This window comes from Lissotriton vulgaris, chromosome 3_1 (assembly GCF_964263255.1).
Source record: "Lissotriton vulgaris chromosome 3_1, aLisVul1.2, whole genome shotgun sequence".
NCBI classification, from domain to species: Eukaryota; Metazoa; Chordata; class Amphibia; order Caudata; family Salamandridae; genus Lissotriton; species Lissotriton vulgaris.
In genome coordinates this window covers 1,110,074,627-1,110,099,799 of record NC_141689.1, presented here as the reverse complement: position 1 = coordinate 1,110,099,799, position 25,173 = coordinate 1,110,074,627, and the positions used below count along the sequence as shown (strand labels likewise).

General features: G+C 42.9%; 1 protein-coding gene across 1 annotated transcript in view; it reads right to left on the bottom strand.

Moving 5' to 3' along the window:
* Positions 1–25,173, bottom strand: part of SLC39A8 (solute carrier family 39 member 8) — a 234,795-nt gene that overhangs the window by 20,983 nt on the left and 188,639 nt on the right. The window contains exons 7-8 of the mRNA XM_086961583.1: positions 12,418–12,625; positions 10,307–10,491 (exon numbers count right to left, since the gene is read on the bottom strand). Of these exons, the coding sequence (XP_086817709.1) occupies positions 10,307–10,491; positions 12,418–12,625 (393 nt within the window). The remainder of the gene's footprint in view (positions 1–10,306; positions 10,492–12,417; positions 12,626–25,173) is intronic.

Sequence of the window (25,173 nt, the reverse complement as noted above, 5' to 3'; positions counted from 1 at the left end):
TGCAATATATCAAGAGACTGGCGCAAGACATTGTGCTACTTCAAGAAACTCATCTAGTTGGTAACACATGCAGGGCTATGCATAGGTGGGGTTACTCGATGGTAGCACACACAGGTTTCACTTCTAACTCTAGGGGTGTGGGCATCATGCAAAAAAGATAATTTCCCCTGTCACTCACGTCCACTTGGACTAATGACCGGGGCAGATATGTTGGGATCACAGGTACGTGGGAGGGTCAGACCATCACGTTCTTGTCTGTATACGCACCACCAGGCTTACAATCCACAACATTTACCAATCTAAGCGCTATGCTGCTAGCGTTGCCGGAGGGGCAACTAGTGCTTGGTGGAGACTTTAACTCAGTGCTCTCTGGCTCATTGGACAGGCACCCCCCTTGCGTGCTGCCTCACACTTCACACTCTTTCTCCGGCTTCCTGGAGGCCATGGGGCTTGTGGATGGGTTGAGAACATACAACCTGGACAAAATCCAACACACCTTTCACTCCGGAGTGCATAACAGCCTCTCCTGCCTGGATTACATAATTGTTCCTGCCCCACAGGTCACGAATATTCATGAGGTCCGACATCTAGTCAGGGGCATTTCTGACCATTCTCCGCAATGGCTCACATAGTTCTTGACCAAACACAAGTGGGAAGAGTTGCCCCAATCAACCCGTGGTACCTAAGAAATCCGAAAATACACAAAGACCTAGTTAAGTCCATCAGCAACTACTTTTCGGAGAATGAAGATTCCGCTGACTCTCCACAAACCCTGTGGGAGGCCTTTAAAACGGTTCTCTGAGGTCAGGCCCTCTCCTTGATAACGGGATTCAAAAAAAGACAAACTCAAAGACATCTCTGATGCAGAACAAGAGGTGTATCGTCTTGAACAAGACATGGGTTCAGATATCACACCTGAAGCCCTGCACACACTTCGTCTCCGTCAGGACGAGTACATGGCATAAGTGACCGACCTTGCCAACACACTGGACAGGACAGGATGGGTCGGATCTATGACTGGGGGGACAAGGCTGGAAAACTGATCGCCTGGCTTCATAAAAAGGAGTATGCTAGCAGGCTTGTCCCAGAGCTTAAAGACGCTGACATTTCCCCCATAACAGACCCCCAAGACATAGTTAACCAGTTTTCAGATCACTTCTGCACTGTATACAAATTGGTGGCACTGTACACCGAAGATGACTCCACGGCTCTCCTAAGAGACATTTCCCTCCCCGCACTCTCTGACAAGGACCGAACATTCATGGACAGTGACCTCTCGATGGACGTAATAGTGCTCGCAATACGAGCGCTGCATACGGGTAAGGCCCTGGGACGAAAGGGGATCCCAACAGAACTTTACAAGTTCCGACCAGATAAATTGGCCCCGTATCTAAAGGCTATGTACGAAGACAGCCTCGAAATAGGGTTTCTGCCTATAGACCAGAGAATCGCAACTATTATCACAATTCATAAGGAAGGGAAAACCAAGACAGACTGCGCCTCCTATCGCCCTATTTCACTGTTGAATGCAGAACCCAAAATACTTGCTAAATTACTCGCTAATAGGTTGATCAAAGTCATAGGGGACCTAGTACACCCTGATAAAGCAGGATTCATGCCACGTAGGAATACTGCGTTAAACCTGCGCAAGGTCCATCGGGTGCTAGGTAGGACACCTACCATACGAGAACAGGCGATAATAGTTTCCCTGGAAGCCACCATGGCTTTTGATATGATTAAGTGGCCTTACCTATTTGATGTACTCACAAAGTTGGGATTTGGGCCAGGATTTATTTGATGGGTGTGTCTGCTATACTGTGAACCTATGGCTCAAGTAGTTGTAAATAATAAAAAATCGGAGGCCTTTACACTCAGCCGAGGGACCCGACAGTGATGTCCCTTTTCTCCCTTATTATTTGCACTGGCCTTGGAGCCCTTGCAACATGGGTCCGGAGAGACCCAGTCATTCATGGAATGCGATGGTCCCCGGACTGGGAGGACCGTGTTTCTCTACTTGCTGATGATGTCCTGCTATATCTCACATCTCCCAAGAAATCGCTTATCGCTGTTTTCGATATCTTAGCCATTTTTGGCAGATATTCCGGGTTTGGTATCAACTGGCAGAAATCTCGCCTTTATGTCCTCTGGGCGGGGGGGGCCCTCCTCCGCTACCTTCAAATTGCTCGATACAGATAGTCACGGAAGTATTCAAATACCTAGGAATATTTTTCTCCCTTGATCATTTGGTCCGATATGCCCGTAACCTCGTCCCCGCACTGCAAAGGCTCAGACGAGATATCGCGAACTGGAAGTCACTCCCTTTTTCCCTGCTGGGCCCTTTTTCCCTGCTGGGCAAGGACGGACTTTTTAAAAAGATGTTGGTACCCCGTTTCTTGTATGCATTACAAAACTCGGCTGACCCTGTCCCAAACTTGTACTTTAAAAAAATAGAAGGTCTCCAGCGGGAACTCCTATGGAATGGGAAACCACGTATTGCTCTACATAAACTCACACTCAATTGGTATGATGGAAGGATCGGGTTGCCGGATATTAAAAAATACTACTGGGCTGCGCACCTTGCAGCCATAACTCACGGTACCTACGGCCGCTTTGACGACCCGGGGTTCAATATGGATAGATGGCTTCTCCCAAATGGTGCTTACAGCCGAGCTCTTTACTCCAAACCAGGCAGATATTCACTTACAGGTCCCACCGGGCATGCAGTTGGAATCTGAAATTCAGCTAATAAATCACTCGGTTGGAGCCAGAAACGTACTCTTGCTACGGCCTTGTGGGATTCTCAGGATTTGGGCGATCTGTGGAACTCAAAAGGCTTTGACTAATGGGAACTAATAGGTATATCGCATATTAAAGACCTCTGGGATGCAGGTGACGTGAAATCCTTTGACATTCTCCAGCGCAAATATGAGTTGGCAGATTCGGAACAATTCCGATACCTGCAAGTCCGACACGTGTTGCGATCAGTCTTGCCCCGAAACTCCTTCCTTCCAGACTCATCTCCACTAGAGGACAGAATACTCGATGGTCATTTGCCTGAAAAAGCCATTTCTCTCACTTACAGAAAGCTTATAAACAATTTGGAAGATCCTCCGCGCCCACTGCGAGAAAAATGGGTTAGGATGGTATTGAAATGGATGACGAAGATTGGCAGTTGGCAGTCTCCTCCCCCCCAAACTGTTGCAATCCCAGCACGTCTCCGTTTAGTACAACTGATGATCCTGCACAGAATTTACATTATGGGTCCCCAATTGTTACACATGGGAGGGCTAACTGATGGGTCTTGCAGGCGGAGATGCAACCAACTGGGCAAGTTCATGCACATAATATGGCACTGTGAACCCATCCAAGAATACTGTTGGAAGATACACAAGGTGATGGGTGAAACTCTGGGAGTTCTGCTTCACCCGGAGGCGCGTAGATGCCTCCTAAATATCTGGGAGCCTACTGACCTCACCACTCACACTACAGAATGGGGCACACTTGGTCTCATGTTTGCCAAAAGGAACATTGCTCTGCTCTGGGGAGCCTCACATACACCCAAAATTATAGACTGGAAGAAAGACCTTGACTGGTGTATGTTGAGGGAAAAGACGGTGCACATGGCCCGAGGCTGCCCCCAGAAATGGTCCAAGATCTGGGACCCCTGGAATGTTTTTCCTGGTAATATTTGTGTTCAACCCCGAAATTTTGATTGTGAGGATGCCCCTTCTCCGTGAATTCCAATGAATTATCCTACTGTATCTGTATAGGTAATTGTCTCCACTGTAATTTCACTTGTCATGTTTTGCGGTACTGTACGTTTATGTCAATTTTTGTTACTAAAAAGATTTATAAAAAAAAAAAGAAAGAACATGCAAAGTTCACGTGTTTGCGAACCTGAGTTCCCAAGACGGCTCTCTCTTGGAGATGTATTCCACCCAGAGGTGTAGGCCTGAACTCCTGTATGCCTTCCTGCCTCTAACTCTCCTGGCTTGACTTCTGAAGAAGATCAAGACAGAGTGGGTCTAAATCATCCTTGTGGCGCTTGACTGGAGCAGGAGGGTGTGGTACCCAGAAACTCTGGGCATGAACATCCGTCCTCCAATCAAGCTGACAATTCGGGAGGATCTACTGTCTTAGCAACATGGCAGGGCGCTGCACAAGGGCCTTTGCAATCTGCACCCTTTGCAATCTGCACCTCCATGTGTGAAGATTGAGTGGTGGCAGGCAGTTTCCTTTGATCTTACTTGTGTGGTCATTGATGTTATTTTGCCAGGTGCTGGGACAGGTTTGTGGGTTTGTATGCCACCTGCCAGATAGACTCACTTCAAGTAAAACTGTCTGAGTGTTGTTTGTTTTGTTGTTGGTCCAGCAAGGACTTGCGTTAGGCACTGTTAAAGGCTATTTGCTGGCATCATTGGCTGTTTTACGGTTGAGGGATCAGACTTTGTTGTTTAATTCACTTGTGATGAGGTTCATCAAAGGTTTGCAGAATTTTTTTCCATCAAAGACCTTTGTGATGCCACAGTGAGACTTACATCTGATCCTTACCTTCATCGTGTGCACCCCTTTTGAGCCGATGCACAGTTGACAGCTGTGCCTTTTGACATTAAAAACTGTCTTTTCAATTGCCATAATATAAGCTTGACATGTGAGGGAGCTTCAGACACTCTAAATCCACCTGCCTTACTCATCATTTTTTTTAGGGCAAGCAGATTTTGAGGACACATGCTGCACTGTTGCCTAAAGTAGTAGCACCATTTCAAGTTGGGTAGGCTATTACCCGTCTGGCATTTTTGCCCTGACACATCCCTTAAAAGAGGAGGAGAAATTACATTGCCTGAATTTCAAGTTAGCCCTCTTGGTCCACTGTTGTCATTGTTCTCATCTTTAAGAAAGAGGAACAAAGACAATCCACAATGTTATAGACCCATATCATTGCTGGATTCAATGGTTAAGGTCCTGGGAGGGTTATTTTAAATAGGCTAAGTGATTGGGCAGAAGAGAACAACATCCTGAGTGATGTCCAGTATGGCTTTAGAGCTGGGAGGTCCATCTCAGACCAATGCCTAAATCTCTATCTAATTATTAATATAGATATGGTGGATCGGTCTAAATGTATACACTTAGCCTTCATGGATTTGACATCCGCCTTTGACAGGGCGAATCGAGTGAAACTGTGGACCCTGCTTTGCTAGATGGTAATTGATCCTAGGATCGTGGCCGTATTAGCTAACCTGCACTCAGAGACCCATGCCTCGGTTCGCTTTTCTCAGGACGCCACTTGTAGTCGCTCATCCAAACCTGCTCAGGTGTGCGTCATGGATATATTCTGGCTCTGTATGTAAATGGGTTTGAGTCAGCACTGTTATCAGCTGCAGCAGATTGCCCCAAGGCTGGTGACAGATTTATTCCAGTGTTATTATACACGGATGACGCAGTTCTTATGGCACGGATCGCTCAGGGGCTGGATTTACTTCTGGCCAGTTACGTGTCATTCCTGGGTAATCTTGATCTGGTGGTAAATTCTCGAAGTCGTACGTGATGGTAGTAGGCCCTAAATCAAATAGGGGAAGACATTCAATGTGGCTAATTCTACCCTGGGCAAAGTGAAGGCATTCCCCTATCTGGTGGTTTTATTTGATGTCAAATATTGTTGGAAACTGTTGGCGGAGGAGAAGAGAGCTAACTTTTTAAAAACGATGGTGGCATTGTTTAGCTTTGCACATGGGGTTGGCTCTAGGGTGCCAAAGGATCTGCTAAAAATTTACCAGGCTAAGTGTATTTTCGCAGTTATGATATGGTAGTGAGGTCTGGGGATATGCTAAGCTGGATCGTATCCAAGCAGCCAAAAATAATTTTCTTCGTAGATTGGTTCAGGTCCTACACTCTACCACAGCTTATTCTGTTCAGGCAGAGCTCAGGCTTGACCAAGTGTTGGATTTGTTATCTCGGAGTCCGCTCCTGTGTTGGATGAAGATTTGGCGAAGGGTGGAATTGTCTTTAAACCGACTGATCCTAGCGGACTGCCTGGTCCTTTATCGGGCCCATAGTATACTCTAGTTAGCTCATGTTAAAGCTGCTTTTACCCATAGAGGTAGGCCAGATATTTTTGATGACCCCACCACTCTTTCGGAGCGGTATGTGGGGGGTGTTAAAAGGTTGTTCTTGGAACACTTATATCTGGAGAGAGAGCACCTAGAGTTTCGGAAAATATCAGTTCAGGGTCATAGGTTGCTAAAACTGTGCAGAGGTTTCTCACAGCACAATAGGTTTTTTCTGACCAGATTTAGGTTCAACCAATTACCTCACATTTTGACATCCCTGTCTGGGTGGGCAGGGCCTGAGGCAAGGATATCATGCGGCTGCGACAATATGTCTCAGCAGATTTTGCTGCACTTTACTGTTTTGTTCCTATTATAGCTGGCAGAGGAAGCAATTTTTAACTCTGTTGTTGAGATCTTTGAATTTTAAACAAGTCAGGCAAGCCTTGTTGTATCTGCAGATGCTCCCAACTGATCATGTTACTCTTTCAGTTTTTTCCTCTTTACGAGCAGCCTTGACGTCCAGAAGAACTAGACCTGATTAATCACCCCTATTTATTCATTGCGTAATTTACTGCGTGTTTTTAATGCTATGAATTTGTAAAGTGAATTTCTTGTTTTGTATACCTCTATGGTGATTGTATAAACTGAACAAAGATGTTACTGATTGACTGAGCAGGTGATCACATCCATAGAAAGGACTAATGGAATCCATGTTTACTATGACAATGGCAATTTGACGTTTGTACCAACTCCTTTGTATGTCTTTTTTGTATGTTTGTATGTTTTTAACATCTTAATATATCATACATATTATAAAATAGATTACATGGTGATCATTCTTTTTTTCGTCTCATCAATGGAGCTCAGGTAAATTATTTAGGAAATTCCCTGATCGAAAGAATGAATTAACCAAACGAATAATAGTTTCATTGTAAAACTACATGTGGGTAATAGGAGCGCTTGGCAGACCCATGAGTGAGGTTTTTGTAATCGTGTTATTAATTTTGCACTATACACTGACACTTTTTGAAACAGATGACTAATATTGTATTGTACTTTCATGATCTATGTCCAGGGTCTCGTAACCATGCTACTAACTTTGTATTATGCACTGACACTTTTTGGAAATAGATGATGAGTAATATTGTACTGTACTTTTATGATCTATGTTTTATTTAGATTGAATAAAGTGATTGAGTGATACAAGTAAGCCCTCATATTTTATATTGATCATATTAGGAATCACTGAGTGGACGAGCAGCTTTTTGTGGGTTTTAATGGGCAAAGAAGTGGAAGCTGTGTAGAAAATAATTATCTCTAAATAGATAGTACTCTGCATTCACATCTGCTATACTTTAGCTAAAAAGCAGCCCTTCAATGGATTACAGGCTCATTTCACTCAAGCTAAGTCTCCTACTACCGCATTGGCACGCGGAGAGCCTGTCCTGGATATCTGTCTGGCTGCTATGTGGGCATCAACCCACACATTCATGAAGCACTACTGTTTTGACAGTTAAGTCCTCAGGGATGGGCATTTTGCCCATTTGGTCCTGCAAGAATTTTTTGGTATGAGCCATCCACATACCCACCACCAGGGGAGGTAGGACTTTAGTAACGCTCTTTCTGATGGATATTCTACTTAACTGCAGATTCCTCGCCCCACCCAACCCTCCCATCAGCCTCCCCTGTTCTGGGGAATGGTCTATTTTTCAGCTAAAAAGGTCCCAAAATACAGGACTGCACAATGGTCAAGGCAAATTATGGATGGACTCTGCATCTGAGGGAACCACAATTATGCAAAAATAACTGATGTCAATACGCCTGGGTGGAGCTTAATTGCGGCCCTGCTAGTTACTTTAGCAGCGGAACGTGTGTGGAGCCGCACAACACTACCTGCCAACACTCAAGAGTACTGCTTTTGAGTTCCCAGATCTAGTCTGACACCTTCGAAAATATTCATAAGGTGAGGAATCTTCCGACAGAGTATCCACTAGAAAGAGCGTTAACGAAGGTAAAAACTTTTTTCTTCAAGGTGGTAAATGCAATACGCAAGGCTGGGAAATTAGTGTTTGTTGATGTTGCATGCATTTGGCATGGGCCTGCTTCCTGCCCACTACATCTAAAGTGAGTGCTGCAGTCAATATGCCATACACGTAGTTTGACTGCTGTGCTATTGGTGGAGCTGTGTATTGATCCTGATATTGTGAATCACAGCATCTGCAATTGCAGATTACATTTTCCCACCTAAATGCGAATTAGAGGCTAAAAAATAATTGGGAATAAGACATTCAACAAAGGCGAAGGCCATGAGCTGCTTTAACATACATCGGTGAGAGCAAATGTATAGGTTGGCCGCCAACAGACGTAATGGGGCTTTGATCACTTCGAGGTTTCTTGTTCATTGCTGGAGTGTTATCCTGACGTTGTGGCTTGGGTACACTTTACCGGCACTGACAATCTGAATCAGTCCCGAGTCATCACTATATGGGTAGGATATGTAATTGTCAACCATGAGTGTGATGCACTTTGGGCAGCACAAAAATGGATAGGATGGAATGTTTGCGTTAATCTGAACCTCTGGTAATGACTCGGGTTCCCATGTCTCTGCATCATTTTAAACTTATATGCTAATGAGGCCTAACATGGCCACAAGTTGTCCAGAGTCACTTGTGTTCTTTTTCGGAAGGGACCCTGCATAGGGGTTCAAACTGATTCATCGTATCGAAGTAGGGTCACGGCTGATTTGCATATGGTTGGTCTCTGGAAAAACAACGGATTGGAATGTGCCCCGAATAATGTATCACCAGCGCCTGAGATTGAGTCGAGCATTCCACGCAACAGTTTTCTATTTTTTTCTCCTATCTACTGTGGGATCACTTCATACTTAAAGAAAGTTGTTAGTTAACAAATAAGCAAACTACCTGACTAACTCTGAAACATTTCAATTGATCCATGACCTAGTAGAGCATATTCTTAAAGAATACTGACATATATTCTGTAACCCTCTTCTAGCATAGCACTCTCAGACGGAAGGTTAGAGACTTTAAAAATAATTACTTTAGTGATTATTATATTCTTGCTCCAATAAAAATATTCCTTGTTTTCGCCATTCCTTTCTACATAGGTCTTCTGAATTTCAAAGTGAGTGTTTTGCTTCACCCCTATTTTTAGAGTAAGTATGACAGCACCATGCAGCAGAAGCACAACTGTTGGAGGAGCATTTCAACATGTTTTCTAATGTTACTGAACACTACTACTTTTCTTCTCGTTTTACAACAATATTTCTCTCGGAACACCAAGCTCTTCCACTTGCTTGGACATTACTCACAGCCTACTTACGAATCAATAGCAAAATTCTTACCAGAGCCATTTTAAGGCATGGGCAAAGTGGGCAGTTGCACAGGGCTACTGGGAAGTGAGTTTTCGCTCATGTTCTATGTATCTAAACGTTTGTCCCTTTCTGCATACCCCTGCCTCTAATTCGGTTTCTTACTCTTTATCATTTTAAAGATTTATGGGAACTAAAAATGACATATTTCAACTTTTTTGTGTGACTGTGCTAAATTTTAACATACAATTTAGTATTGTTTTCATCATGGAGGCTTGAATGTAGCAGGAAATGGGTAAAAAAAATCAAATTTATTCTAAACAGGGCCCCCCAAATTTGTTTTGTCCGGTGTCCCCAAAATCCTTAAAATGACACTAATTCTTACTTAAATGACTCAGGAGAAATTAGCCATATTTCGGGTTTCTCTTGAACCTTTTAAACGCTTCTGGATGTATGAAGTATTTGTAATTTTTGCATTTTGCAAGTGACAAATCACAATTAGTCGTGGGGGAAATGCTGTGTGGATCAAACACTGTTCGTATGTGTGACTTTTATCTGAAAAGGTCCTTGACATTGAGGCCGTGGGCTTCCATGAAGATAATGGACTTATTGCACGTTCCTGAGCTTACCTTTCTGTGCACAAATGTACTGAGGATGGGCTCCACTCACATGCTGCAGTGGGCACTCAACGCTGCCCAAATCATGATGAAAAGAACAAAATGGATTTCTCAGCTATCACGGTTCATTGATACATATAAATAATCTAATCGACCACGAAACAACTTGCCCTACATTGAATTATTTGTAATATATAAAAAATGTAATGTTCGCAAGCGTTTCTGTCAAATATGGTTAAAACATCCTTATGCCAGAAAGTGCTGTGCAATAGGATACCGCCCAAATATGTATGAATTCGAAAAGTTTCTCTTACCATGTCAGCCAGGGATATATAAAGGAACATGCCCCCAGCCAGGCCAAAGATAATGTTAGGCTCAAAGTTATTGCCCACTACTATTCCCAAGATCAGTCCGATGTAGCAGGAGCACGACGACAGAAAGTTGAAGAATAGAGCCTGCGGGATGCTCATCCCTGCGTTGATCAAGATTGCAAAATCCCCTGCAAAAAAAGACAAACACATTTTATTTTACAATATTTTTTGTCTTCGTAGAAGGAAAACAGTTAGGCTCACAGTGTGAATGTTAGATATTTTGCTAATTTTAGTAGTATTACTACCAATATTTCGCAGTGTCTGTGTGTTTACTCCGATGCTAGGCCCAGTGTAGAGTCTATTGCAATTATAATCTGTTTTTTTATTTTTATTTTTCTAATCTAAAGGATTGATTTAGAGCAGGGTGGTATTGGGACATACACAGAAAGATATGTGCAGGAGCTTCACGCGCCCTCCTCTTTGCTCGCCAGCCCTCTTATGAAGGAGTGGAAGAGTGCCGTCCTCAGGAATGTCAAGTAGGCGGTGTAAATAAAAATGGCGTCCGAATGGTTGTCCAATATAGGCTGGCCAGTCCACCAACATTTATGGTGGTGCCTCCCTCATCTGTGCAAGGTCGCAATATAAGCAATAGCTATCCTGCATGAAGTCGCATATAAATAAATGTGCCTGACATGTTGGGAGAAGTACCCAGAATGACACTTGTGCTGCAGGTACTGGGAATATATCCACATGTTGGGAGAACATTTCATGTACCCACATGTGGTAGTAGAAGTCTCAACATGCAGCACAGGCAAGGTGGAATTGCCACCACACACTTTCTTCCTGCGGAGACGGAAATAGTCATGGTGGAGAAAACGACTATGGGGAGGAAGCCCCAGCACCTTAGAATACTGCCTCTATATATGACAGACATTGTTTAGCCGGTGTGGCAGGGATGTTACATCTGGCTCATCAGTAGGACGACTCTGCGCCATACACAACTTAAAATGAACCCCACATTTTTTGTTTGGATCTTCACCTTCTGAAATCTGCCTACATGTTGTATGGTGAGCCCTGTTTTTTTTTGCTCACTTTATTATTATTTTTTAATTATTCTTCTGGCAAGCACAGCTGATGAAGGTCTAAGATCCCCAATGTATCAGGCCACCAAACAACTGACAGCCTCTAACCAGGAGTATTTCACCACAAGAATTAGCACAGTGAAACACAAGTTATTCCGCACAAACATTGAATTGAAAGGATTGTATGGTCAGGCTGAGCACTTCTAAATCATATAAAAAAATATGAAGATGTCCAGCAATGCAAGACTGATCTCAAAATAGTAATCATTTAATCATTGAACTATTCTTGTATGTGTATTTACACTGCAAGATTAGCACAAACTATGTTGGGCTAAGCATATGTTCTGCAGTATTGTATTGAGAATTAGAAATGAAAAATAATTGGTCTCCTACTTGTGTGGATTCCCCAGATCTCTTTTATAATGCAAAAGCCACAGTTGATGGACAGAATGCAGAACAATGTCATACATTCACCCCAGTACAGAGATGTGGGCCCAAATCTATCGTTTTTTTGCACTCCACACCACCCCAGTTCAGACAAGGCCATATGCAAATCAGTCTGACCCTGAGCCTCATGGGAGCAGTCCGGCCCGAACTGCCAAGCCATGCCTTCCCTGGACCGGAAACAAGCTTCCGAGGACCGGTTTTTGGCATTTCAGCCGTCTTCAGCCCGGCTTGCTTGAATCCAGTGGTGTGGAGAGCATGGGACTCACGTCTGAGCATACCCATCCCACTCGGGGTGACAAATGCAAAAACCACAGTTGATGGACAGAATGCAGAACAATGTCATACATTCACCCCAGTACAGAGATCTGGGCCCAAATCCATCGTTTATTTGCACTCCACACCACCCCAGTTCAGACAAGGCCATATGCAAATCAGTCTGACCCTGTGCCTCATGGGAACAGTCCAGCCCGATCTTTTATAATGCAGCACAAATGCCCAATAGGCAATGACTTGCATAGTAATATGCTCCATCCATCCAAAATTAACTTAATACTGTTTGCTAATAAATGTTTGAACTGATCTTACCGAATTCATGAGGCAGCTCTTCGCATAAGATTGCAATAGAGGTACTCAGACCCTGCATAAGAGACACAGTGAATGAGGCGCCAATCGCCAGTCCATCAATAAAGTTATGCACGGCATCACTCAAGGTGATCATCCAAGCAATGGTCCCAATGTCTGACAATGGCCTCCATCTTAGACAGCCGCAGTAGGTTGGTGGTGCATTTTCATCCTGCAAAAAAGCATACACATATTATCAATTTTAGTACACATCGGAGTGAATTGATTTTCTTCAGTTTAATTTTTTTACTTTATGCACACATGGTGTTTCGTTGGTTTGGTGTAAATCTGTTTAGGTATCCAAGCCCAGGGCATTCTAGGGGGCCCTGAGAGGAGTGGAAAACAGTAATAATATATGGAAAAGAATACATTTGTCACAATAAATTGTGATTTTAAAGACAATTAAGATTATGCGGGCACCATTCTACCCTTTGAATAAAGGCACAATTGTTTGTAGATAATCATAATTTTACAGAAAATTTGATCAGTGTGATAAACCATAGGAATTCTATTTAGTTTCCTAGTGATTTAATGTGACTGAACAGCAAGTGATAAATGATTTCCACCTGAAATTTATCAAGACAATTTTTGTTAAGTTTATTGCCCCGTACATGGCTGTATTCAGTTCTAAGAGATTTGATGATATCTATCTTTTAAGTGCAGTAGACATTTTCTTTAGCAAATTATGTCTTTGATCGAGGTAATCATCATTTAGCCTTGACTGACATTAGCATATTGATGTTTGGCCACTTCAGCCTCCTCCAGCAAAATGTTTGATGATTCCATATATTGACTGATTTTAATAATAATACTTTTATTTTATTTATACAAAAATCATAAAAGGGTGGAGCTTACCACCATTTGGTCAATATTTACATTTTAAAACAGCACAAAATCAACGTCAAGTCAAAATAAAACAAAGAGGAGAAATACATGAAAAGAGAATGTAAAATTACACAGGCTTTTGAGAAAGAGATCTGAAGGAGAAAGTAGAATTTAGGGAAATGGTATAAGTTGGATCAGGGTACACTTTTGTGACATGAATTGGAATACTAGGGAATTGAGAAAAAGTCCATTGGGAAAATGAGGGGTACACTTTTGTGACATGAATTGAGTAGCTAGGGAGTGGAGACTGAAAAGTCCATCGAGGGAATAAAAGTGAGTCCATGGCTGTGTCCAGACCTGTTATCCTGAGATCTCTTTGATTGCTGCCTTGTGTCCCAGCTCTTCAGCGGCATACTCCAGAAATGTTATAGTGTTACAAGATAATTTTATCCAAGATCCACTGAGGCATGTAATGACAGCCGCCCTACAGGTTCTCACCTGGGCATCTCTTAAGAGTGGTAACAAAAGCACTTTCCTTAGATTCTGAAGTGCAGGGCATATGCATATAAAATGCAGTAATGACTCTGCACCATTGTCACAAAGGCGACAGTCGGAAGTTGGCCACGACCGTAGCCATTTAGGGGTGAGATCTTTGCTGGCAAAGCAGCCCAACCTTAACAGGCTTAATTTCCTTTTGTAATAGTCCCTGAAGAAGTCTTGCAAATATGGATGGGGTTTCAAGTGGGTGTATGATGGCAGAACGATCCAGGCGTGGCTTTTGCCAGCCACTGCAGCTTTGTCCATTAGTAGTGATGCTTGTTCGATTGCTTTGTAGGTTCGCAATTTGAAAGCAGTATAAGTCATAGGTGCAAGCCAGGTTTCTTCCAGTACTAATGATTGAAGCGCTTGCCTGAGGGACTTGTATGTAGAATTGGGAGTCCTGCCTGTTTTTCAACTTCCAGCCATATATTGACTGAAGAGCATAGCTGCTATGATCGATCCCTCTGGAGCACCAAAAGGAACTAGCTCTAAAGTTGACATGGATCGTGATCATGTGCTTACAATTAGGCAGGAAAGATTTAAACCATCTCAGCATCTCTCCACTAAAATAGGTGAGTCTTTGGGGCCTGGGTAAGACCACCATGATGGACAATCACACCTAATATAAGCAATAAATAAAGAAGGAGGAGGACACAAGCAGGCCCATCATCCAAAATGCACTGGCTATCTCAGTGGATTGTTGAAGTGGTTGTTTCTGTGCTGCATCCACTTTGGAAACCAGATTGATAGGGGGCAAAAACCCTGCTTTGTTCAACTAGATTATCTAGTTGGATTTCAACACATTTCCAAATAACCTTTCCAAGCCATAGTTAATTTGTGACAGGCAAATAGTTGGCCATAATGTTAGGATTAGCCTTTGTTTTTTATGTGCAATGGAGTCATTTGATAAATTTTTTGTGTATCTGGAAACACACTCTTTAAGAAGACATTGAGTGACTCAAATCAAAATGAAAGTATCTCAGTGTTATTCTTTTTAAAATACTAAAGGTGTTTCACACAAGTGTTCAAGTCAAAAACATGGCAACGAAAGCATTACATTGTTGCAAAGGAAGAAATGTAGCAGGTGGTGATGAGCTTATGTCTAAAGTAGAGCTGCTATTTATTAAGATCTTGGTATAGAATAATTAGAGGAATTGATTGCATTTGTGCTTAAATTGGGCACATTTTGTGGTTCATATTTGTTGTTCCCCATTAAGTGTAATTAATTCGGACAACATTCTCTCACAATTTATAGAGTAATTTATCATGCATGCATAGAGCTAAGGCTTCTGCAATTTCATGTCTATATTATTTCCTTTTCAAATTTTTGAGAATGGCTAGAGATCTGGATGTATTCTTTGATATAAATAATCTTTCTAGTTGTCAGAGATCTTTTCTTTATAGAAAAACAACATCTGAGTTTTCAGGAATGCTTATGTTTTTTAATTGGCGGAATTAGATATTTCTTATTTAACAGTGGATTTAGAAACTGTAGATATTGTGAGGGTCAAGGTTAAGTCAATGACTTGTTTGAATGTTCTTTTTCAGGAAAATGTAGAAGGACAATTGTGTTGAATGGGAATGTGTCATATCTGAACATTCATGGATCTAATATGGAGATTCAACCATTCCACTTCTATTGAGATTTGAAAATGGACTGGTGGTCATCATGAATAAATACATTCAATGACTTTCCTTTTGTATGAATGGGCTTTATACTGGATTTAAAGGCTTGAAGTTGAAGTGGTTTAATAGTTTCCTTTTAGACAGATTGTTTAATTCAGTTTAAATCCTCTAATATAAAGTTTGTGACACTCTGGAATTTGCTTTCTGTGATTTGGTGTCAAGCTGCTCAGTGGTTTTTGAGAAATGAAGGTGTAAAATAATTTTTATATCTGGACCGTTGAGTTTGGGGGACTCTGGCGAGAGCCCCTCAAACTCAATTTTAAAATATTGAGCGTTCTGATTGGCCCATTGAGCTTCTTTCCCCATGGGCCAGTTCACTCCAGAGGGAGTCAGACCCATGCAGGAGCGAACGATCTGACAGGCTGCCAACAACATGAGAAAAATGTTGCTGGCAGCCATTACAGGACTCGGGGACTTAGCCCTCTGTCCTGAAATTTAAAAACAAACTTATATAAGGGGGCAGGGTAGGTATACCCTACCCCCTAGGATTTGTGGGAGGAACCCAGAAGGACCCCCCCACCCCACAAGCCTAAATTTGTTTTAAAAATTGCCAATTTTTGCAGCGATCCTGCAGGACTTTGTCACAAAAATATAAAATAAAATAGTGAACTCCATTTTTTAAAAACATTTTTGGGGAGGGGACATGAGTAGGGCCCCCCACCCAAAGCCCATTTTGGTACCAGGGACCCCATTCCCTGGGGCCGGGTATGTCAATTAAGGGGAGGGGGGACATGGTTGGCTTCCCAGAGCCTAACTAGTCCCAAGGGACTCCATCCCTTGGGCCAAGAAATTAAATTAGGAGAAGGGGCACAAAGCTCTACTCCGGAGCCTAATTAGGCCCCAGCGACCCTATCCCCAAGGGCCAAAATGTAAATAAACTGGGAAGGGGCCGCATGGCCCCCTTCTCAAGCCTCAAAAAGGCCCAGGGACCCCATCCCATGGGGCCGTGATAGTAGTTAAAAGAGAGAGTGGCCACATGGTCCCCCTACCCAGGCCTAAAAAAGGCCCCGGGCCGTCTCAGTGGTTATGTTCTGGGGAGCCCAACCCTGGGACACAGTAGTTTCGCTGCCCACACTAGTGCAGGCAGGAAGACATGTGTTTGCTCCCAGCCGGTGGGAGTTTTAAACATGCACCCGCCGGCTGGAAGCAGACTCTTGTGGGCAGAGAAAAAGAAAACATATTGCTCCTACCCCGAGGGAGGCAGCAAAAAACAGGTACTCCCTCCGGATGGGAGCAATGCTGGCTGAATGATGGGTGCCCCCGTTGGCACTGGGGCACCTTTAATTTGGAAATGCCTCTGGGGATGGGGTCAATGGCCAAAATAGGCTCAGAGAGGGGGGAACTGCATAGGTATGAGAGCCTGTATCTGTAAAACACGACTAAACTCTACAAAGGAAGATACAGTGCGCTCATGTGTTAGTGATATGCTGTGAATTTTATTGGTAATTCAGCATCAGCAAAACCTGATACATTTTGAACCCATGATAGAAGCAGATGACGAAACGTGCAGGGTTTTGCCAATGCTGAATTAACAATAAAATTCACATAATATCACCAACTCGGGAGTGCAATGCATCTTCCTTTTTGGAGTTGAGTGGCTTTTAATATATATTGCCACTGTGTAGTTATAGTTAGTTCTGTTCAGAGTTTCCACAAGAAAGGCATTTTGGTTTCTTTAATAACTTTGGTGTTGTTGGATCAATCTGCAAGAACCTTTGGGTCCTCTGTGGTAAATTTCACACTAATCCATTGTAAGAAATTAGATTATTGGTTGAAGAGAGTGAAATCTTCTTTAGCAACAACCACAATCCTTGCCAGGGTGAACCACAAAAGTCACTAAATTAACCAGTCTGGCTGTTTGAAAGGTAGCAATTTTAGGGGGCCTGGAGCTCCCCGTCTTAATGTCCATTTTCAGACTAAATGTGATCTAGGGTCTGAATCGTTGACATTGTTGTTGGTTTTCTGCTTCTTTTTGAAGTGCCCACTCTTCTGCTCTGCACATCCTCTAGAAATCACTCTGCCACAGCAGGAGCAACTTCAAATCTGATAGCCCCACAACACAGGCAATGGAAGGGACTAGAGGTTCACAAATGGATGTCAGCCACAATGATATGTGTATCAATTGGTTACCAAGGGCCCCAAGCCTATAATTCTCTCATCAGTCCCACCTACTTCCTGAGATGTGCCTAGGCCCCTTCCCAGGGTTCTCTTGCTAAACCAGAGTGCTCGCTTTGAAGTATACTGAAGAGCATGGCTCTCTCCTCCAGTGTGTCCCACCGAGCTCACAGGAATGCAGCAATCCACAAATCTGTCTACAGGGATTCCTCTACCTCCTCATGGTGCTCCAGCTCAAATAAGACTGGAGTTCGGCCTGCAGAAACAAGATCTAGCCAGGCAAGGAGCTTACATTATTTGCTGCCACAAATTAAGAAGCTCTACCACAAACACACTAAACTCTCTGTTATAGAGTGATATACAAAGCAGAGACCCTTCAGAGGCAAGAAAGTACCTCCAGTCAGCTTTCGAGGTCACCAAACTCTCCGAGATCTGGGACAAATAACTTGGGCATAGAAACTTCAAAAAAGTAGTCTGGAAAAATGTCAAATCACTTTCCTTACTAGAGGACAAGGTCTTATTTTCAAAAAGATCACATGCATGGATGACTTTAAACTCCCACAAATCACTAATGCCACAAACAAACTTTAACCAGGGGTACCCCAGAGCCATAAAAATTAGCTTTTTAAAGTACAGACTAGAGATTCTGCCATGCCCGCGGCACTTGCCACCATGGCTGAGGAAGGATGGCAATGAGACCTGCAGGCTATGTAACTCCAGCAATGGTGACATCCTTCACGTAATCTGCTTATGTGAAGACTTACAACACGCCCGTCAATCGCTTCTCAAAGACCAATTTAGGCAACCAGGGATTAGTACTAGAAGGCAAGAGGTGCTTGCCTGTTTGAATCCATCAAATACGCAACTAAACTGCAGATTTGTGAAATTCTTGAGAGTGGCCGAACAGAGAATGCCAAAACTGGCGGAGAAAACTACAGAAGTAGGCCAATCAACAGATGGACACTGAATGTCATCTTACTGAACATGAATGTCTAGCACTAGTGCTACATCGCTGTGCAAGCAGAGCCCATGGGGCAATCACAGTAACCGGCTGAACAGGACTAGAGCTTCCTAACATAGAGTCCAGGACTACAGATAGTGAAAAAAGGAAAGCACTCTATCCAGCTTTGCTGAGGTTTTTCATAATGAATTTTCTATTTTATTACCTATTTTAAGTGTTTTATAAGGATGTTTTAAGAATTTTTGATACCTGTGTTGTAAAGGTTTTAATTACCTACACAAATAAAAAAAAATTGACTTCTGACTTCCTCATGGTGCTCCAGTCTGCGTTGGGTTTCCCAAAATGGAACCCAAAATCTTCCATGTATTATACTATTCACAGGCACACATACACCCAGCACATGCATACGATACACATGCACTGCACAGCAGTGACAGCTCCTCCAGCATCACCCCACTTCTTTCAAGCAGTGCGAGAAGCAAAAACATGAAATGATAACTTTCAGTTATTATCATTTTATGTTTGTGCTGCTTTGCAGGTGAGTGGGTGTGCTCAGCTCTTGGAGCAGGGCAGGAAAGGGTGGTTTTCCCACTCCTAAGTGTGCAATGACTGTTTGGTCAGCCCTCTCTGGCCGCCCAAACCAGTCATGCACACTCTCGCTGTTCTCCATGCAGGCTCCATTACAGCCTGCCTGGGAAACATGCCCACCCCTCCAGCCCCGGGCAGAGCGTCGTGTCAGACCTAACCCAACACTGCATTGCAGCGTTGTGGTTGGCTTAGAGGAGGGTACCTGGCTGCCTACTTCCTTTTCCTGAAGTCGGAGGTAGTTGAGCAGAGACGCGGGACCCGGCGGCAAGGTAAGTTGTTTTATTTTTATTTTGCTCTCTCTCTCCCACAATCACAACCCTCCAACCTGTCCCCCGCGTGACCCCCTGCCAACGGCTCACATCTGCCCCTCACCCCCGAATCCATGCCGCTGCCACTGTCGCACAGCCTTACATAATAACTTGATGTTTGTTCCAGGTTAGTTAAGCACAGCAGCAGAACTTTACATGAGTGGGTCTGTAGGCCTCACTCTAATAACACAGGTGAAAAGGCCTGTTTACTTCTACTGATCACGACACGGTATGCTGCCACCACCACGCTTTTGCTGCTTAACTCCTGGCAAAGGCAGAAGCCTTTCAAGAGGGCAGCTCTTTTGGCAGTCCTCCTAGTCCAACAAGACTGCAATCCATGAGACAGGCACGTCATGGCGCACACGCATGATCCATGTTCGCCCATGCCAACAAAAAATCAGCAACAAAGATCCAGACATTGTTCCAGCTGAGGCACTCAGGGCAGGGCTGCAAGTCCGACTTTTGTGTCCCAGCAGATGACATCTCAAATTAGATCAATGATGACATCACTGATGATATCTCATATGACATCATCTTTGATGATACTATTCACATTACTCCATAAGCCCTCATTTTGAAAAAGAAAATTGTTGATAAATGGCCCAAAATCATAGAAGCATAGAAATGCTGTGTGTACACGTATGTGACCATAGGATGGAAATAGCAAAAGCCTTAAATGGAAGTGTGATTGATCATTTTAAAATTTGGTGCACCATTAACAAAGCAGTAAATTTTGGGGTTGCAAGTAGTCCTTGACGTCAAACAATGTCAGTGAATGTGTGTGTGTGTGTGTATGTGTGTGTATATATATATAGTATATATAGATAGAAAGAAAGACACTTTACATCCAACAGAACAATTGCCTCACACACGAGAGATGAAGACTGCAATGCTTCGAACAAAAGACTGTAAGGTGATGTGTGTTTTCACATAAATGTTGTCGCTGCACAACAGCAGGGCGTATGTGCCTGCGCGTGTCTGTGTCCCTGTGTATGCATCTCTACCTCGGTGTGTGTGTATGTTGCAATATTTTGCCCTGGTGCTTTTGAAGTGTGAACTATTTATACAGACTAGTATATATTCGCCAAACATGTGATTTTTTTTCAAACAAAATAGACACTGGGTAATGCTCCAGCTGACAGAAACAAATGTATTCGATAATATATATGGTAGTGTAGGAGAACATGGGAACACACACATTGACGCATACTTACACAATCATGTTCACGTGCGCAACCACATCAAAGTATTACAGTACTTTATATAGGGCACACACATGCTGAATAGTCACTAACCTGAAACAAATGTCTGGGCTGAGTGCCAGAACATGCCAAATCTGCAATATTGAATATACTCTTGCTGCAAACTCCATTCTTGAAGAGTAAGCGTTTTTGTGGAAAACAAGAGAAAATATAGGTCACAGTGAGATGATAACATGAAAGCACCAGGTGGGTCGATACTCCCACAAGGTAAAAAAAAAGGAGATTTTTTCATGGAAAGTGTGGCAGTGACTAACACGAGGTGCGGTAAGACTGATAACAGTAATCATGTTTCCTAATGAGCCCATAATCACTCTGGAGAAGTGACAGGGAGGTGAGGAGATTAGGCAAAGGTGCTGGGCTCAGGATTTTCAAATTCATCAGCGGTAGAAACCCCATAATCCTTCGCGATATATTTCAGTAAAAAACTGTACAACATATTCTAATGCAAAGGCAATTATTGGGCTCCTCTTTTGTGCAACTTTTTCACCAGAGAGCCTTTTGCAGGAACAACCTCTTTGACTAAGTACGATTTTATTATGATGGCATTTTAGAGGATCAACAGGCTAAACATTATTAGTGTACAAGTTGTACATGCCATCTAAAGGTTCAGTGGTGATAGAGGTGGTGGGTCAGTCCCTAATCTGTGAAGAAAGGGGCCACCGGAACTTGATTTTTGGAACAGATTTATTTTCCACCAAAATGCTCTCACCAAGAGCAAGAGAGAGAAAGGAAGAAAGGAAAATGAAAAGGAAAAGAAAGACAGGCAAAAAAATGGCAAAGTGAGAAGGCCTGAATGAAAAAGGACCCGTACGAAAATAAAATGTAGTTTAGGGTAGTGAAAGAAAGAGGCATGAGGTAGAATCAAGAAGACACATTCTAGTATTCTGCAACCCCAGCACTGGGCAGAGGCAGTCTTCTAAGAAAAACGTTGGGTCATTCCATTTATATTTATACAAACTAAGCACTGTGGTGTATGCGCTGCTTTATGGAGCACAAGCGTGTTATAACCAGAGTGACTTATCTACATGATAGTAGAACACTCCCTAAGCCCTGAGCATCCTGCATATTTCTGTACTTGAAGACCCACTTCTGCTTCTTGTCTGTGCCCCCTTCTTATCTTAAGTACCCCAAGTTAGTGTTATAGAGGGAACAGGGGAACCATGTGTATAAGGGTTTTTAGTTCCCACAAAGTGTTGGGGTGGAGGCCCTGCCCTCAGAGACAGATATCAACTCTACCTGCAGTGGATGCAGCGGAGGAGTGGACTTCTGAAGCCCTGCACATCTTACCTGTTGGTGACCTAGTTGACCATTTTCTGTCAACTGTCTGGTCCCCCTCCTCAGAAAAGGCCCTTAGGAAACTGCAGTGCAGGGAGCCGGACAGTGTGGAAAAGAGACTTTTCCCAGGCTGCTTAGGAGCTGAAGCCACATCTCCAAAGACTGATATAAATTCCACCTGCGAGCAAGGAGAGCAGGCACAAGAGACCAGGGCAAGGCCCAGTGAAAAGGTGCGCCCACGTCACGTACCAAACATTCACAGGAAGCTCTGCTGCATATCTCACACTAGCCCTTTGCAGAACTACTCTAAATCTGCATGGAAACTGTCCCTTCCCTTTTTTCTTTCTTTCTTGTTTTGTTAAAATATTTCCATCGGACTTATTATTTTCAAATAACAAGTGGTGGACGTTTCCGGTTATACAGAACAAGAAAAACATACCATCCAGCTTCGCAAGATGACATTGACACCTTCACTCAGGACACATACTTTAATAGCAAGCTCACCCTCCTGCAACTCCAATCCATCCAGTACTGGACCAGCAAGTGTGTTTCTTTCACATCTAGGCTCAGTCCACAGTTGTACAACCAGGGCCCGTAACTCTAAATGACTGAAATCATCTAAATCTGCTCCAGGAGCTTCAAATACTAACCAATCAAAATTATCAAACTGGATTTCCGGGAGATGCAGCTGACGTCCCCTTGATTGTCCCTCCTTCACATTGCTGGCTGGCTGGTTGACTCCATTTTCCCTCTCCCCCTAATCTCTCCAGCAGTGACCCTGGATTCACCTTGTAATATATTAAGCTACAAATGCCAGTGCCTACAGAAACTCTCCATTGTAGGACGTTACTCTTGTCCTTCGAAGATCTCTTGCCGTCCTTGGTACTAAAGCCTGGAATAAACTCCCACAAAGCCTACGACAAATCCCCACTGAAATCGAATTCAGGAAAGCCCTGAAAACCTGGATTTTTAATCTACCAGACACGGCTAGTAAACAGTTAGTCTAGGCTCAAATAAACCTTCAGGTACTTTGAAATTGATGTGAGTAGTATTTCCGGCCCACCATTCTAGGCTACGGTTTTTACAGCGCCAAGATGCTCCGTGGAGCGATAGGATGCGCTCTATAAAAACTATTTTACAATTACAATTACAATTACTTAATTTTCTACCCCAGCCCTAATTTATATCACGGCCAAGCCTTCTTTACAGTTTAAAGAATATTCTACTCTCTCTCGGCCAGCTGCGGTGCAAACAAGGATGGTGAGAAATGTGATTTTTCTTAAAATTGTTTTGCTGCATCCTGTAGTGAAAGATGGTGGCTCAGTGCTATGGAGGTTACTACACTTAAAGACCTGACTGTAATGTCCCAGGAGGTGAAGGAAGCCCTCCGGGAGCATCTTTGCCAGCTTTCTCCTCACTGCACGATATCTTGAATGTGATTAAAAATCGAAATAAGATTTACCCAAGAGCGATTCAGAGTAAATGAACATTCCGCACCAGGTACCACCCAAGTGAATTACTATCATAAAGCATAGGTTGCAACACGGATCTAAAATTATGGATATTCCATGGTGTAGCCTGGGCCTTGTAGTCGGTAAGTAAATATTCTCATGCTAAATTCTAAATCCCATGACACCGATGATATCCTGGTTATAAAAGTGGCCCATTGGTTCCAAAACACACAACTGGGCTAGAGCAAAATAAGGAAGTGTATTGATGGAGCGATGAGTTGCTCACCTCACATATCATTACGGTCAATTTAATTAGGGGTTACCTGGTGAATGATCACCCTGCCCTCGAGTGCCATACAATTTCCAAACAAAATGTGAGTATAAACTTCAGGTTTACTCCACTGTACACTAAATTGGGTATTATAGGTATCACCCCAACCCGATTTTCTGATCAATAGTGCAAAGTTTTGCCTTTAGAAAGAATACCCTCAATTCACAATTCTCATACTAACTTGCTACCAATCGTTTCCATTTTTAAAGCTGATTTTCCTGCATTCTCTACTATTGAAGTGGGATAATTTCGCATATTGAAGAAGTTGCTTCTTCCCTATGACTTAGTGAAACAAGAAACGGGTGGTTTGATAGGTGCACCTGTAGTCCTGGTTGCTGAAGTGTTCAAGAGTCATAAGAATGACTCTTGCCATGGAAAGTTGCTGAGTTGTGGAATAACCTGGATTTAGCAAGATTTGCTATTGCACATTTGCTGCCTAGAGGGGAGTTAGGATATTGAAGTATGTGACTGAATCTTCTTACATACACACATTTTTAATTTTAGGACGTAGGGTCATCCTGTGGTGAGTGTGCAGCAACAGAAGCATCTTGTACTTGCGACTTAAGAGGGAGTGAAGATCTTGACATTGATTTACTAAACATATAATACGGTTGTGACACATAATGGCTCCATGAAAGTGCTGACTCAACGTATTATTAGGACGTTGATAAGCCCTGCAAGTTAACAGTATTAATTGCTTGGTACATAAATGCCTCACATACTATGAAAAATAACCTTTCGTCTCTGTTGTAAATGTTTATTTGAATTATCTGGCATTTGGAATTCCTCGTATGCTACAACAACGCAGAAAAATGTTCAATCTGCTAATCACTCAAAGGTAGATTTGTCTCTATAACCCAGATAACTTTACTTATCGTGCTGACAGTGCATATAGAACTAGTATGGTTAATATTGGAGCCTTTCCATTGTGAGAGCCTTAAATACATTGCAAAGATTAGGCACTGGTCCCGTCTTAGGCACTCTGATGCTTCAGAAGCACTGCACCTCTCGGCTGCTCTACCAGAGTTAAATCTTTTCTACAATTTGCACTAACCTTAAAAGCTGTTAGTTGGTCTGACTTAGATTAGTAGAATGGTGATCCCTAGAAGATCAAACCTGTGCTACCTTTTCAGTAAAAAATAAATATTTCAAACAACATATTGTTCCTGATAACTATTTGCCCCTTGAAAAGGAATTACCAATACAACTATATATTACCATAACGAATAAGAAGGAGGTCAAGCCATAAAAAACAAAAAAACTAATGCTTAGGATAAAAGTAGAAAATGATACAGAGAGGGCACCCCTCATTCTCTGTGCCCTCCATGTAATCAATTGCGTTTCTTGTTACCCAGGCCCAACAGACGACGGAATAGGT